This window comes from Ranitomeya imitator, chromosome 5, assembly GCF_032444005.1.
Source record: "Ranitomeya imitator isolate aRanImi1 chromosome 5, aRanImi1.pri, whole genome shotgun sequence".
NCBI classification, from domain to species: Eukaryota; Metazoa; Chordata; class Amphibia; order Anura; family Dendrobatidae; genus Ranitomeya; species Ranitomeya imitator.
In genome coordinates this window covers 298438769-298455966 of record NC_091286.1, presented here as the reverse complement: position 1 = coordinate 298455966, position 17198 = coordinate 298438769, and the positions used below count along the sequence as shown (strand labels likewise).

The 17198-nt window shown below is 44.9% G+C and overlaps 1 protein-coding gene across 7 annotated transcripts in view; it reads right to left on the bottom strand.

Annotated features, from left to right (window-relative positions):
- The window catches only part of ATG5 (autophagy related 5), a 260439-nt gene extending 251638 nt beyond the window's left edge, over positions 1-8801 (bottom strand). For 2 of the 7 annotated variants that reach the window (XM_069726286.1, XM_069726293.1), the window contains exons 1-2: positions 8557-8648; positions 3769-3962 (exon numbers count right to left, since the gene is read on the bottom strand). In XM_069726286.1, coding sequence (XP_069582387.1) covers positions 3769-3891 — 123 coding nt within the window. In that variant the 5' untranslated portion in view covers positions 3892-3962; positions 8557-8648. Of the gene's footprint in view, positions 1-3768; positions 3963-8556 lie in introns of all 7 variants that reach the window. The other 5 variants (XM_069726288.1, XM_069726292.1, XM_069726291.1 and 2 more) reach the window with 5 other exon arrangements.
- Positions 8802-17198: the final 8397 nt, after the last annotated feature.

Genomic DNA, 17198 nt, shown 5'->3' with positions numbered 1-17198 from the left:
GGCGTCGGGGAAAAGATGTGCAGGGACTGCGCCAGGAGCAGGTGAGTATAATTAGACAGCCCCCACTCCCCCTCCCCTGCCAACTCCTGGGTATGACTCACTCGAGTATAAGCCGAGAGGGGGACTTTCAGCCCCCCAAAAATGGGCTGAAAATCTCGGCTTATACTCTAGTATGCACGGTAAAAAAAAAAATGCCATCAAAGCAGTGGGAATAAAAAAAAAAAAAAAACACACACACACACACAACGACAAGAGCTAGCCACGTTTGACCTAGTAACTGAGGAAGCACTGTGCTACATATTATACATTTTTGCTAGCGGTCAGCAAATCTAGAAGTTTGGGGTTCGTACCGAATACATATTGTCCGGTGCTAAACTGCGAACATGTACTTCCATGAGAGGTCTGTATTAATAAACAAGAATTTAATACGCTGAAAAATTTCCATTTGATTCACGCCAGTTCAAGAGAGTGAACAGCATTCAGCTTTCTGGGCATAAGCAGATGTAATTTATTGTGCCTCCAGACATTACAAGCACAGTTCCAGCCATTGATGTGAGAGCAGGATTGTTTTCTGATAAACACAGATTAAAAAGCCAGATGTACTGTATAAATCATTGTGTCCAAATGCATAAAAACAAAGAGTGACCTTGTATTAAACAGCTTGATCTGCTAGGAGGAGGCAGCTTTTATAAAGCACGGTCATTTTAAATGCCATCCAGTTACAGTGCCTACAAGTAGTATTCAACCCCCTGCAGATTTAGCAGGTTTAATAAGATGCAAATAAGTTAGAGTCTTCAAACTTCAAACAAGAGCAGGATTTATTAACAGATGCATAAATCTTACAAACCAAAAAGTTTTGTTGCTCAGTTAAATTTTTATAAATTTTAAACATAAAAGTGTGGGTCAATTATTATTCAACCCCTAGGTTTAATATTTTGTGGAATAACCTTTGTTTGCAATTACAGCTAATAATCGTCTTTTATAAGACCTGATCAGGCCGGCACAGGTCTCTGGAGTTATCTTGGCCCACTCCTCCATGCACATCTTCTCCAAGTTATCTAGGTTCTTTGGGTGTCTCATGTGGACTTTAATCTTGAACTCCTTCCACAAGTTTTCAATTGGGTCAAGGTCAGGAGACTGACTAGGCCACTGCAACACCTTGATTTTTTGCCTCTTGAACCAGGCCTTGGTTTTCTTGGCTGTGTGCTTTGGGTCGTTGTCTTGTTGGAAGATGAAATGACGACCCATCTTAAGATCCTTGATGGAGGAGCGGAGGTTCTTGGCCAAAATCTCCAGGTAGGCCGTGCTATCCATCTTCCCATGGATGCGGACCAGATGGCCAGGCCCCTTGGCTGAGAAACAGCCCCGCAGCATGATGCTGCCACCACCATGCCTGACTGTAGGGATGGTATTCTTGGGGTCGTATGCAGTGCCATCCAGTCTCCAAACATCACGTGTGTGGTTGGCACCAAAGATCTCGATCTTGGTCTCATCAGACCAGAGAACCTTGAACCAGTCAGTCTCAGAGTCCTCCAAGTGATCATGAGCGAACTGTAGACGAGCCTTGACATGATGCTTTGAAAGTAAAGGTACCTTACGGGCTCGTCTGGAACGGAGACCATTGCGGTGGAGTACGTTACTTATGGTATTGACTGAAACCAATGTCCCCACTGCCATGAGATCTTCCCGGAGCTCCTTCCTTGTTGTCCTTGGGTTAGCCTTGACTCTTCGGACAAGCCTGGCCTCGGCACGGAAGGAAACTTTCAAAGGCTGTCCAGGCCGTGGAAGGCTAACAGTAGTTCCATAAGCCTTCCACTTCCGGATGATGCTCCCAACAGTGGAGACAGGTAGGCCCAACTCCTTGGAAAGGGTTTTGTACCCCTTGCCAGCCTTGTGACCCTCCACGATCTGGTCTCTGATGGCCTTGGAATGCTCCTTTGTCTTTCCCATGTTGACCAGGTATGAGTGCTGTTCACAAGTTTGGGGAGGGTCTTAAATAGTCAGAAAAGGCTGGAAAAAGAGATAATTAATCCAAACATGTGAAGCTCATTGTTCTTTGTGCCTGAACTACTTCTTCATACTTTAGGGGAACCAAACAGAATTCTGGTGGGTTGAGGGGTTGAATAATAAATAACTCTCTGAAAAGACTTTTCACAATTTAAAAAAAAAATAAACAAAGAAATAACATTCTTTTTTGCTGCAGTGCATTTCACACTTCCAGGCTGATCTACAGTCCAAATGTCACAATGCCAAGTTAATTCCAAATGTGTAAACCTGCTAAATCTGCAGGGGGTTGAATACTACTTGTAGGCACTGTATGTCCACTCTTCTACTATTACAGAAAAGGGCTAAAACTACATTATTGCTAAATATTTCCAATACACTGCAAACATTTAGGCTCTGTTCACTCTTGTGTCATGATTTCCAACATACATGAAAGCACTGCTGGGCCTGTCTCATGGAGACTAGTAGCAACCAGCAGACCCCACTAACTTGGGCCACTTTCACATATCAGTTTTTTGCAATCTGTCGAATGTTGAAAAAAAAAAAAAAAGGATCCAGAGACTGATGCCGCCAGATCCGTTTTCTTATCATAGACTTGTATTAGCGCCTCACGTTTCATCCGTCATTCGCCAGATCCGTCGAAAATTGTTTGTCTGGCGGCCGGAGACACCGGACAAAGTAATGTTTTTTGTGTACGTTGAAAAAATGGACAGTGACAGATCCGTCACCATCTGTCATTTGCTAGAATGGAAGCCTATGGCGCCGGATCAGTCAAATGACAGAATCCGGCGACGGATACCATTTTTTTTTTTTTTTTAACTGAGCATGCTCCGATCCCATTAGCCAGATCCACTAGTCGGATCCATCCAAAAAACAGATCCGTCGCATCAGTTTTTCACAATCTATGACGGATCCATTGAGCCAACGGATTGTGACTGACGGCAAAAAACTGATGTGTGAAAGGGGCCTTATACAACATTATAATACATCCATCGCTTTTAGGCTATGTTCACACTGGGCGATTTTGAAGCATTTTTTGTGGCTTTTTTATGCTAATTTTAAGCTGCATTTGACAGTACCAGCTATGTCTATGAGATGTCAGAAATCTCAAGCACACAGTTTGATTTTTCAGTCATCAGTATTTTGTGCTTTGCTGCATTTTTTGGGCATGTGATTTCTTTCAGCGTTTTTCACCCACTAAAATGAATGGAAAAAAAAAAAACGCACGAAAAACACCGCAAAACCTGGATTTTTTGCAGCAGCTTCTGTCAAGCACTCGGGCTTTCCTGTAGAAAAAAAAAAAACAGCAAAAACGCCGAATGTGAACGTAGCCTTACAGTAACCTCACTCATCCATGCTCATTAATTGTGACAGAATTTACAGAGCCGCTAACAGCCTCTAACCTAGACGTGAACATAACCTTGGAATTTTACTACCATTCTTTATTGTGCTATTCACATTATTCAAAAAAAATATACTGAAAAGATGACAGATATCAAAGAGGTCACATACTGACATGGGAAGTATACGAATTGTGATGGCATTTTAAAGGCAAAGAACTTCATGGTGGCACAATGACCCTGTAAAAAAAAGTATTGGGCAACAGTGCAGCTTCTACTTTCAGACAGGTTTTTTGTTTACTTTGAAAGACTGCAAAATGTATAAAACCCCCATCAGATGCAAAGACGTAAAGGCAGACATTTGCTATGCAAGGAGGATATTAACCATTTCATTTCTTATATTTTGAGAACTTGTCCCACCTACCCTGATAGGACTTACATAGTAAGGTTCAGCTTCCCTTTCAGTGAGTTCATCCTGATATAATGTGAAGCATGCCGGTATTCGCCCTGACCATACATCTCTGAGTACGTCCTTGTCATCTGTCATTCTTCCAGCAGGGTGGGCTGCACATATAGACGACCTTGGTTCATTCACCAGTTATGTGATGAAAATGGGATCTGAAAGAGCAGCAATTCAATGTTAAAAAAAAACACAGATGCAATGCAGACATCCATATTGCATTCATTTTTACTGGATCCACTGCAAAGGTCTCATAGTAATGAAGAACTTAAAAAATGAATATCATACAGAAGTCAAAAACAGACTCAAAGACCACTAGCTGGAGAGAAAAAAAAACAGGCCATTTCTTTTGGACAAAAAAGAAAAAAACTGAATATTTTTATATGCTTGTCTAAACTTAAGGCCAGGTTCATACTGCAGGGCTGATATACTAAACGGACAGTGTAAACTACAAGCCCCTATAGACATCTGACTAATGTTGGCCAAACCTGCTGATAACGGGTTAGACTGACAGTCCGACCTTTAAGACCACGTCCTAGTTTGGGGACTCAGAGCATGAGTTTAAAAGGTTTAAACGGCTTTAGATTGCCAGTTTTCCTCTAACCATAAGTGGTAATCTGTCTCTTATATAAGCAGTGTATTATTGGAAAAAAATCTAAAATATAATAAATCTAATTTGCAGTTTGTCAGTCAACATACACTAGGTTTTTTTTTCTGCCAATGGTGTTCGCTCTATGGTGCCCGTGCCACTGCTACCGCATCAGGCGAGGGTTACAGAACCATCAGCCAGGTCTTCCTGACAGTGACGTCGTAACTAGGTCACAGTAACTACTTGCAATGTAATAAACTGTAAATCTTAGGGTTTTTCACACATCAGTGTTTGTAAGCCAAAGTCAGAAGTGGAACTCAAAGCGAAAAACTATAAAATTGAAAGATTGACACCTGTTCTATGTTTGGGCACAGAAATACTGGTGTGTGAATAAAGCCATACAGATTTAAACTTTACTACAATTGTTTCTTTATTTTGGGAGTCACTTGTGAAAGTGAACTCAACACTAGCAGCCAGGGAACTTCACTGTCCCCATAGTCTCCACAGAAACAATACGCACTCATAGGGCAGATACTGTCCTAAAGGGACATTTACACTGGCCGATTATAGAGATCATGCTGCCAATCACTTGATTAGCGAGTGAATTAATTTTTACACTAAAAATCATTGTTCTTGGCAGCACAACATCTTGTGTAAACAGTACAGGTTCCGCTGAGAACAATGGCAGTCTGTATACACAGAATGATCTATTACCAATTGTTTCTGTGGGTATTGGAAACGACCGGCATGGGCCAGTGTAACTGAGCCCTTACTAATGAGGCACGCCATCGCCTCTCATCTCAAGCCTGGGAGGTTCAGAGATTGTTGCTACCAGCATATGACATAATACCGCTTGTCAACTACAATAATGGGATTAAAGAAATATTTTGAAGGTAGCAGTGGTATAAGATCAAGCTTGTGGCCCCCAAATATCAAGGATCCTTAATAATATTGGTATTCCCATATAGGTCAGAGGTTCCAGGGTCCATGTGCAACCTTAATCTCTGTACCAACTTACAGGACCCCTCGACAACAATTTTTTACACCCGGATAGGGAACATGGTATGAATATCTGTGCTTATTTACATGTCAGAAAAGGGAGTTCATTTCAATTATCTGAACACCTTCATGCCCATTAAAGCTTGTAATCAGGGCTGTGTAGTCGGTAAGACAAACCTCCGACTTCACAGCGCTGCCCAACTACTGAGCATGTACATAAAGTGCAGCACAGATTTACAGTGGGTACAGAATGTATTCAGACCTCTCAATTTTTCACTCCTTGTTTCATTGCAGCCATTTGGTAAATTCAAAAAAGTTCATTTTTTTCACATTAATGTACACTCTGCACCCCATCTTGACAAAAAAAAAAAAAAACAGAAATGTAGACATTTTTGAAAATGTACTAAAAAAAATAAAAAAATGAAATATCACATGGTCATAAGTATTCAGACCCTTTGCTCAGTATTGAGTAGAAGCATCCTTTTGAGCTAGTACAGCCATGAGTCTTCTTGGGAATCATGCAACAAGTTTTTCACACCTGGATTTGGGGATCCTCTGCCATTATTCCCTGCAGATCCTCTCCAGCCCTATCCCAGCCATCCGTAGCCCAGTCCTAAGCCATCTCTTCAACCTCATACCTATTATTATCTTCTGGTACCTTCCCTTTGCTTTCAAACTACTCCACCGAAACTGCCCCAACCAAAATTACTAACTGCTTACTGAAAAGCTAACAGACAATTCTCTATACTCCTCCTTTTAGACTTGTCCTCTACCTTTGACACAGTTGACCACTCCCTCCTACTAAAGATCCTTTTTTGCCTTGGCATCAAAGACCTTGCCCTCTCTCGTGAATCTCCTACTTTTCATCCATTGAATTTAGTGTACCACTCCCATACTACCTCCTCATCCCGCCTTCTCTCTTTGTTGGTGTCCATCAAGGCGCTTGGGATCCCTACTCTTCTTCATCTATACCTTTGGCCTGGGACAACTGATAAAGTTCCATGGCTTCTGGTACCACCTATATGCTGATGACACTCACATCTACCTGTCTGGTCCAGATATCACCTCTCTGCTGTCCAGAATCCTGGAATGTCAGCCATATTCTTCTCAGCGAGCTTCCTAAACCTCAATGTGGACAAAACTGAACTCATCTTTCCTTCATCTCACCTACATGATCGCTCCATCAGAGTAAATGACTTCACACTCTCCCCGGTACTGGAAGTCTGCTGCCTCAGAGCAAATCTCGACTCTGCATTGTCCTTTATACCACACATTCAAGCGCTTGACACCTGCTGTCGCCTCCAACTCAAAAATATTTCAAGAATCCCTCCTTCCATCAGCCCTGAATCTACTAAAATGATTTTACAAGCCTTTATCCTCTCCTGCCTTGACTACTGCAACATCCTCCTGTGTGGCCTACCAGCTAGCACTATCACACCTCTTCAGTCAGTCCTTAAAAGGAACTTGTCACCAGAAAAACACTATTAACCTGCAAGTTAATAGCGTTATTAACCTCCGTGGAATATGCACTTAGCCGAATGCTGAGGGGCGAAAATAAACTTTGTTTCTCTCGGCAGCGCCAATTCAGTCACTGCTCTGAGTATAGAGAGTGGAGGCTGTAACTGCACCCCCAGCACTGACTGACAGCCAGCCCTAATTAAGAGCAAGTGTCAGTCAGGGCTGGGGGTGCAGTTACAGCCTCCACTCTCTATACTCAGAGCAGTGACTAAAACTGGAACGCTGCTGGGAGGAATAAAGTTCATTTTCTCCCTGCAGCATTTGTGTAAGGTCATTCTGTAATGCTGTAGATAAGCCCCCCGATGTACCCTAAAAGAAGAGAAGAAGAGGTTAGATTATACTCACCCAGGGGCGGTCCCGCTGCGGTCCTGTCTGATGGGCATCGTGGCCCAGCACCTCCTATCTTCATAGGATGACATCCTCTTCTGGTCTTCACGCTGCGGCTCCAGAGCAGACGTACTTTGCCCTGTTGAGGGCAGAGCAAAGTACTGCAGTGCGCAGGCGCCGGGAAAGGTCAGAGAGGCCCAGCGCCTGCGCACTGCGGTACTCTGCTCTGCCATTAACAGGGCAGACAAAGTACGCCGGAGCCACAGCGTGAAGACAAGAAGAGGACATCATCCTATGAAGATGGGAGGCCCCGGACCGCAACGCCCATCAGACCATAACCGGACCGAGACCGCCCCTGGGTGAGCATAATCTAACCTCTTTTTCTCATCTTTCAGGATACATCGGGGGCTTATCTACAGCATTACAGAATGCTGAAGATAAGCCCCTGATGCCGGTGGGCTTAGCTCATCTTCGATTTTGGGGGTGACATGTTCCCTTTAATAACCCTATATCTGCAGGTTAACAGCATTTTTTTCTGGCGAGAGGTACTCTCTAACTCTACTGTCCGACTAACCTCTCTCTACTCGGCTTCTCCCTGCTGCAAGTACCTTCATTGGCTCCCCAACGCATCCAGTTCAAGCTACTAACATTGACCTACAAAGCCGTCCATAATCTGTCTCCTCCGTGAAGCTCCAAACTAATCTCCTGATATCATGCAACCTCCGGTCCTCCCGAGACCTCCTTCTCACTTCCAAGACTTCTGCAGAGTATCTCATGGCCCAACACATCTGACAATCTACCACATTAGGACTTTTCAGAAAACCCATCTCTTCAAGAAAGCTTACAGCCTGCAATGACCCCCTGCCACCAGCAGAGCTGCCTGCACCCCCGTGTCCCAGTGTGACACTATTAGTATGGGCACAGTAATGGGGGTGTTGCATGTGACCCTCTCTCGCCTACAATGTCAGGTAAGACCCACTCTGCTCTCTAGGTGGGATCCTTGGTGAATGAACGGTAACGGGAGGGTCCGGGCATCATGCACTACAGGTGGATTCCCAGGCAGCAGTGCCCACACACAAGTATGGGAATGAGCTGTAGGAACCACGTGCTTCCTGCACAAACTGCCCCACTCACGGGGTGGCACTGACTGCAGGCACACTGTCTCTGCCCTGTGGGAGGATGGAGCTTGTGACTGCAGCAGACCACCTGCTGCCTGGGGACGACCCTCCACACTACAGCAGGTCTGGGGTGCTGGCTGACAGGGCACACTCTCTCTGACGCCACACACGAGTGGGCGCAGCGCACGTGACAGGACACACCCGAGTGAGCGGCTCTGTTACCCGAATCTCTGGCACTTCTCTCCCCGGCACGCTCTGCAGCTTCCGGGTGCTGGCCTTCACCCCGCCCTCCTACATACGTCATCGTACGGGTAGCGCGGAGGTACACATTGTGTTGCGCTCGCTCTGCGGCTGTCACCACACTGGTCTAACCTGCGGGCGGCCTGTCACTGCTCTCTTCTGCAGGCACCGGAGAGGGCGAGCAATCACTTCTGTGACGTTTGCCCTTAGTTGAGAGCACAAACCCCTTTCCCTCACTTCCCAGAATGCCTTGCGGAGAATTCTGTCCAATCCCAGCTCACCATAATTTCCCCTTTACCTTCTCTGCTCTTGCAGCCACATTTCGAATTGTCCTTGGAGGTGGCGGCTGTGTCAGTGTGAGTGTTCAGGATGTTCTCACCGCTGGATCCTCTCGGACGCTTTGTGTCAGTGACACAATCCCAACAGCAGCAATAAAATGGAACCGGTGACGCTACGTTCACATTAGCGTTGCACCGCCGTGCGTCGGCGACGCAACGCGCGACGCACGCTAAAACGCGCGCAAAAACGCGCGCGTTTTGCGACGTGTGCGTCGTTTTCCGACGAAAATCGGACGCACAGAAAATGCTACATGTAGCGTTTTCTTGCGTCCGACGCTAGCGTCGGAAACGACGCACGTGGCGAAAAACGCCACCAAAACGACGCACGCGTCCCCTATGTTAAACATAGGGGCGCGTCGCCGCTGCGTCGCCGCTGCGTCGCCGCTGCGTCGCCGGCGCAACAGCGACGCACATTGGCGGAACGCCAATGTGAACGTAGCCTTACTTAGCTGCCTACATCACAACAACCGCAGTCTGTACATCGGCAGCATCAAGTTTTCATTATTTAACAAGGATTGAAAGTTTTAGAACTCAGTGTCTGCTTCACTCAGTGTGAACATGCGCTAACTTACACTGAGTGTTTAGCGCAGAGTCAGCAAATCCAACGTGTAGTCTCAAAACGCTACATTTTGGGGATTTTTCAGTTTTAACATAGCTATAAAGCACATTATGGATTGCCCCTTGTGTACAAGATCAGAACCACTTTCAGTACATGAATGCAGCACTAGAACCATCATTAATAAAGGAATTCAGCTCCAAAACCACTATTGGTTTATGAATGAAACACTAGAAACACCATTCGTTCATGAATGTAGCACCAGATCCACCATCAGTACATGAATGCATCGCCAAAACCACCATCAGTACATGAATGCATCGCCAAAACCACCATCAGTACATGACTGCAGCACCAGATCCACCATCAGTACATGAATGCATCGCCAAAACCACCATCAGTATATGAATGCAGCACCAGATCCACCATCAGTACATGAATGCATCGCCAAAACCACTATCAGAACATGAATGCATCACCAAAACCACCATCACAACATGAATGCATCGCCAAAACCACCATCAGTACATGAATTCAGCACCAAAACCACCATCAGAACATGAATGCATCGCCAAAAGCACCATCAGTACATGAATTCAGCACCAAAACCACCATCAGAACATGAATGCATCACCAAAAGCACCATCAGTACATGAATTCAGCACCAAAACCACCATCAGAACATGAATGCATCGCCAAAACCACCATCAGTACATGAATTCAGCACCAAAACCACCATCAGAACATGAATGCATCGCCAAAACCATCATCAGTACATGAATTCAGCACCAAAACCACCATCAGAACATGAATGCATCGCCAAAACCATCATCAGTACATGGATTCAGCACCAAAACCACCATCAGTACATGAATGCATCGCCAAAACTACAATCAGTACATGAATGCATCGCCAAAACCTCCATCATTACATGAATGCATCGCCAAAACCACCATCAGTGCATGAATTCAGCATCAAAACCACCGTAGATACATGAATGCAGCACCAAAACCACTGTCAGCACATGAATGCATGGTGTTCCCTTCCTTTCCAGCTAAAGTTGTGTTGGGTATGACCTGGTTGGTGAAACAAAATACATTGATTGGGGGACTCACAAGGTTAAATGGAGCCTGTCAGCAGGATTGTGCACAGTAACCTACACACAGTGTCAGGTTGGCGCCGTTATACTGATTATAATGATACCTTGGTTGATGAAATCCATCTTGTGGTTTAATCTTTATTTTCAGTTAATGAGATTCTGGTGCTCCAGGACGGCCTGTTTGGGGGGCTTCATGTGGTGCTCTGCTTACATATGCATCTGTATTGCATCTGACAGGTCACTGAGCACTCACTGACGTACCCCCAAGGTTGCATAATGAATATCTGTACATATTGAAAAAAAAACCTTCTGCAGGCAGGTGCCAGCCGTGGCACCTGCATCACAGCATAATCACATGGGTACTGTCCTTACAAAAAAAACAATTTAAAATGGTGCCTGCGCAGTAGCAGCTATCGTTGTATATAGAGGTGATCCAATAGCTGCTATTGCGCAGGCGGCACCTTATTGCTAGAGAAGAAAAAAAACATTTCTCCAAGGATCACCTAAGAATAACATCACCAGTCACTGTGAAATTTTTTGTTGTTAAGACAAAAAATGGAGGGTCACTTTGAAAATATGGTGATGCCATTCAGTTTGACCAATACTTCAGCAGTGTTTCAGAACTTCAGAAATTATATTTTTTCTTTTTTGGTGTTTAGATTTGTGGTGATATACTTGGACGATGATCCTGGTTTACTCAGGTTCTCATAAGGAACATGAGGATCATGTTTGACAAGTGCTTTGGGTTCTTGATGACAGTCATTTGTTTACCAAGCTAGAGAAGGCAAGATTGCCTTGCGCAGGCATGTACTACGGAGGACATAGAATGAACTTCAATCGAATATTGCGGCCAGCATGAAGCCAGCGGGTAAGGAAAGGGTGAATCAAACACCCAAAAACTCCACGCATATGACCGTAAACCGGTCCCGCCAAATTCAGGTGACAGGTTCCCTTTAAGGTGTAGCAGTTAAAGGGGTTGCCCACTTCTAGGACAACGCCTTCTTAAACTAAATGTTCGGCCTCTATCTAATATATAATTGCCTAGAATACTACTTCCTGCAATTTGTGCCAACTTCCGTGGCTTTGTCCGGAGCTAATGTCCGGAGCTAATGTCCGGAGCTAATGTCCGGAGATTAATTGCCTAGAATACTACTTCCTGCAATTTGTGCCAACTTCCGTGGCTTTGTCCGGAGCTAATGTCCGGAGCTAATGTCCGGAGCTAATGTCCGGAGATTAATTGCCTAGAATACTACTTCCTGCAATTTGTGCCAACTTCCGTGGCTTTGTCCGGAGCTAATGTCCGGAGCTAATGTGCGGAGATAATGTCCGGAGATAAGTGACGTCAACAGTGTCCAGTGTCTGATTGGTTGCCGCCTGCTGCGAGCGACCAATCAGAAACGTGCCGTACTGTGACACACTCCGCCCGCCATTTTGGTGTGATTTTTGAATTTTTACCTCACAGCAAGTTTCTACTGCGTGGAGGCGGGCCCAGTGACGTTGCTCTTCAAGCTCCTGCCGAATTTCGTCAAAAAAATGATAATACCATTTACCAAAACTATATATATTTAGTTGTGAAGTGGTTCAGTGACATTTTCACACCAATTTTGAACTTTTGTTTGGTGTTTTCTCCATATACTGCCTATTATTCACTGACTGTTATACTGAGAGACTGCCGTTTATTAACCTCTTCTTTGCCACATTGGGTATATTGCTCTATTATTTGCCACATAAGGACATTGTCCATTATTGCCCAGCAATTTCTCTGCAATATAAACTGCCTATTTATTAATATCTGCATTCCTGCAAAGAACTATTGCCTATTATTAACTGGCTATTTTCGCAAAGAACCGTTGTTGTGGCATTTGCCACAACACGCAAAGTTGTCGTCTGATGTCTTTCATCCCTCCCCTCATAAGCATGTTCATGGATCCTGTGTAACTGTACCTTAAATAACAAGAATTGTCAAGAGCTGGTGAGTGCAGCCATTTTTTGTTCTTTCTTACTATTATTTATTAATTGTATTATTCTTACATTTGAATAAATAAAGTATATATGGATTCTAGACTCCCGATTCTTTAGAATCGGACTGCCATCTAGTTAAATAATAAAACTTATACTCATCTCCCATGGTGGCACCTTTCCTGCAGTGTTGGCACTCCCTTTTCCCGGGGCTGTGATGCAGTGTTGTGACACATGATGCCTGCGCCCAATAAGCGCTGGGGTCACTGTCTCTGCCTTCATATTATCTGAACATGAAGAGGAAGCCAGGGCTGCAGATCATCCCCGGCTTCCTCTTCATATTCAGTTTGGCCAAAGGCGGAAACAGTGACACCATCGATAATTGGGCGCTGGGCATCATGTGTCATTGCACTGCATCACAGCCCTGGAAATGCAAGTGCCGACAACGTTGGCTTTTCCTCTCTAAAGAGCTGTTTTGCCGCAGCCCCTATACTCAGCCCGATATTTCCCAACCCTTTGTTGTGGAGGTTGATGCATCGGAAGTGGGGGTTGTGTTGTGTCGTCCCCAGGTAAATAGCGTTTATGCGCTTTCTTTTCTAAGCAATTTTCTTCGGCTGAGAGAAACAATGATGTGGGCAATAGGGAACTTTTGGCGATAACATTGGCATTTGAAGAATGGCGACATTGATTGGAGGGGGTTGTCCATCCCATTACTCCTATTACTGGCCATAAGAACCTCTCATCAATCGGCTACACGTCTCAACCCTAGGCAAGCTAGATGGTCACTGTGTTTTACTAGGTTCAATTTTGTTGTCACTTTGCGTCCAGAGGTGATGACCACGAGATCCCTGCCCTGATTTTACAGAAAGGGGTAGGTATTTCGGCATTGTACCCTGAGCTGGAGGGTGAGGTGTTGGAGCCCAGGGGGACGCCCCGGCCTCCTCCCTTCAGGAAGGTTATTTGTACCATCTAATATACGCCGCAAAGTTATTAAGGAACATCTTAACTCTGTGCTTGCCGTCCATCCAGGTGGTAAGGCAACTGCGGACCTCATTTCTCATCATTTTTGGTGGCCGGGGTTGCACCGGGATGTGGTTGAATACGTATCTGCTTGTAGAAGCTGCGCACTTTCTAACGTATCGCATACCCGTCCGTTTGGAACTCTTCTTCAGATACCTATTCCTAGCAGGCCGTGTCCATGGATTTTATTACTAACCTACCGGTATCTGCAGGCAAGACTGTGGTTTTGGTGGTTGTAGATAGGTTCATTAAGATGGTTAGTTTCATCGCATTACCGGCACTTCTTGCTCAGGTGTTTATAAATGAGATCAAGAAGCTTCACTGGGTTCCCTCCGATGTGTCAGATCGGGGACCCTGTTGTGAGTTCTGTGATCGGGCTCCCTCCTGTGGTCATGAGTGGTACTGCGGCTTCTGAGTTTCCTTCCTCAGGTATGAGGTTAAGTCGTTAGGTGCTGCTCTATTTAACTCCACCTAGTGCTTTGATCCTGGCCTCCAGTCAATGTTCTAGTATTGGTCTTGCTTCCTCCTGGATCGTTCCTGTGGCCTGTCTGCTCAGCATAAGCTAAGTTCTGCTTGTGTTACTTTTTGTTGCTTAATTTTCTGTCCAGGTTGCGTTTTTGGTTTTGCTTGCTTGCTGGAAGCTCTGAGACGCAGAGGGAGCACCTCCGTACCGTTAGTCGGTGCGGAGGGTCTTTTTGCCCCTCTGCGTGGTTGTTTGTAGGTTTTTGTGTTGACCGCAAAGCTATCTTTCCTATCCTCGGTCTATTCAGTAAGTCGGGCCTCACTTTGCTAAATCTATTTTCATCTCTGTGTTTGTGTTTTCATCTTACTCACAGTCATTATATGTGGGGGGCTGCCTTTTCCTTTGGGGAATTTCTCTGAGGCAAGGTAGGCTTATTTTTCTATCTTCAGGTCTAGCTAGTTTCTCAGGCTGTGCCGAGTTGCATAGGGAGCGTTAGGCGCAATCCACGGCTACCTCTAGTGTTGTTTGATAGGTTTAGGGATTGCGGTCAGCAGAGTTCCCACGTCTCAGAGCTCGTCCTATGTTTTGTGGTTTTTGTCAGGTCACTTGTTGTGCTCTGAACTTCAAGGTCCATTGTGGTTCTGAATTACCTATTCATAACAGTACTGGAGGCCCAAAGTACTATGCTTCTCAATAGAGGGAAAAAAGAAGTTCTGAGACCATTTTTTTTTCTTTGCACTGTGTTTTGCCTTTTTTTTCCCCTAGACATTTGGGTGGTTCAGTGTTGTGAATTTGCTTTTTGGCTCCCTCTAGTGGTTACTAGTTTTTTGACTCTGGTTTTTCTGTCTTTCCTTTTATCCGCACCTGGGTCGTTAGTTAGGGGCGTTGCTTTATAAGCTCCCTGGACACTCAGTTCTATGCCTGGCAACGTAGTTATCAGAGCTAATCTGCTGTGCTCTTGTCTACTGATCCTGGTCCGGTTATTCAGCTAAGTCATTTACTTTGCTTTTTGCTATTTGTTTTTGGTTTTGTATTTTTGTCCAGCTTGTTCCTAATCTGTATCCTGACTTTTGCTGGAAGCTCTAGGGCGCTGGTGTTCTCCCCCCGGACCGTTAGACGGTTCGGGGGTTCTTGAATTTCCAGTGTGGATTTTTGATAGGGTTTTTTGTTGACCATATAAGTTACCTTTCTATATTCTGCTATTAGTTAGCGGGCCTCTCTGTGCTAAACCTGGTTCATTTCTGTGTTTGTCATTTCCTCTTACCTCACCGTTATTATTTGTGGGGGGCTTCTATCCTGCTTTGGGGTCCCTTTCTCTGGAGGCAAGAGAGGTCTTTGTTTTCCTCTACTAGGGGTATTTAGATTCTCGGCTGGCGCGAGTCATCTAGGATCAACGTAGGTATGACCCCCGGCTACTTCTAGTGTTGGCGTTAGGAGTAGATATATGGTCAACCCAGTTACCACTGCCCTATGAGCTGGATTTTTGTATCTTGCAGACTTCCACGTTCCTCTGAGACCCTCGCCATTGGGGTCATAACAGTTTGCCAGGCCTATATTAAATGTTTAATGCATTGCAAAAGAGGGATTATAAGAAAGAAGATTCTGAGTTTTTTTTTCTCCTCTCTCATTTTTTTTTTTTTTTTTTCTTCATCCCCTTTACCTCAGAGTGGCTTATGCTTGCTGCAGACATGAATGTCCAGACCTTGATTACAAGTGTGGACCAGCTGGCTACTCGTGTGCAGGGCATACAAGATTATGTTATCAGAAGTCATGGGTCAGAACCTAAGATACCGATTCCTGAACTGTTTTCCGGAGACAGGTTTAAGTTTAGGAATTTCAAGAATAATTGTAAATTGTTTTTGTCCCTGAGACCCTGTTCATCTGGAGACTCCGCTCAGCAAGTAAAAATTGTTATTTCGTTCTTACGGGGTGACCCTCAAGATTGGGCTTTTTCGCTGGCGCCAGGAGATCCGGCATTGGCTGATATTGATGCGTTTTTTCTGGCGCTCGGTTTACTTTATGAGGAACCCAATCTTGAGATTCAGGCAGAAAAGGCCCTGCTGGTTATGTCTCAGGGGCAGGACGAGGCTGAAGTGTATTGCCAAAAATTTCGGAAATGGTCCGTGCTGACACATTGGAACGAGTGTGCACTGGCCGCTAATTTTAGAAATGGTCTTTCTGATGCCATTAAAGATGTTATGGTGGGTTTTCCCATTCCCACAGGTCTGAATGATGCTATGGCACTGGCTATTCAAATTGATCGGCGATTGCGGGAGCGCAAGACCGCAAATTCCCTCATGGTGTTGTCTGAACAGACACCTGATTTAATGCAATGTGATAGAATCCTGACCAGAAATGAGCGGAAAATTCATAGACGCCGGAATGGCTTGTGCTACTACTGTGGTGATTCTACACATGTTATCTCAGCATGCTCTAAACGTATAGCTAAGGTTGTTGGTCCGGTCACCGCTGGAAATTTGCAACCTAAATTTATTCTGTCTGTAACTTTGATTTGCTCACTGTCGTCTTATCCTGTCATGGCGTTTGTAGATTCAGGTGCTGCCCTGAGTCTTATGGATCTGTCATTTGCTAAGCGCTGTGGTTTTACTCTTGAACCATTAGAAAATCCTATTCCTCTTAGGGGTATTGATGCTACGCCATTGGCAGCAAATAAACCGCAGTATTGGACACAGGTTACCATGTGCATGACTCCTGAACACCGCGAGGTGATACGTTTTCTTGTTTTACATAAAATGCATGATTTGGTTGTTTTAGGGCTGCCATGGTTACAGACCCATAATCCCGTCCTGGACTGGAAGGCTATGTCAGTTTCTAGTTGGGGCTGTCGTGGTATTCATGGGGATATCCTGCCTGTGTCTATTGCTTCTTCTACGCCTTCGGAAGTTCCGGAGTATTTGTCTGATTATCAGAATGTCTTTAGCGAGTCCAGGTCCAGTGCATTGCCTCCTCATAGGGACTGTGACTGTGCTATAGATTTGATTCCAGGCAGTAAATTTCCTAAGGGAAGACTCTTTAATCTGTCGGTACCTGAACATACCGCTATGCGTTCGTATATCAAGGAGTCTTTGGAGAAAGGACATATTCGTCCGTCTTCTTCCCCTCTTGGTGCAGGATTCTTTTTTGTGGCTAAAAAGGACGGATCTTTGA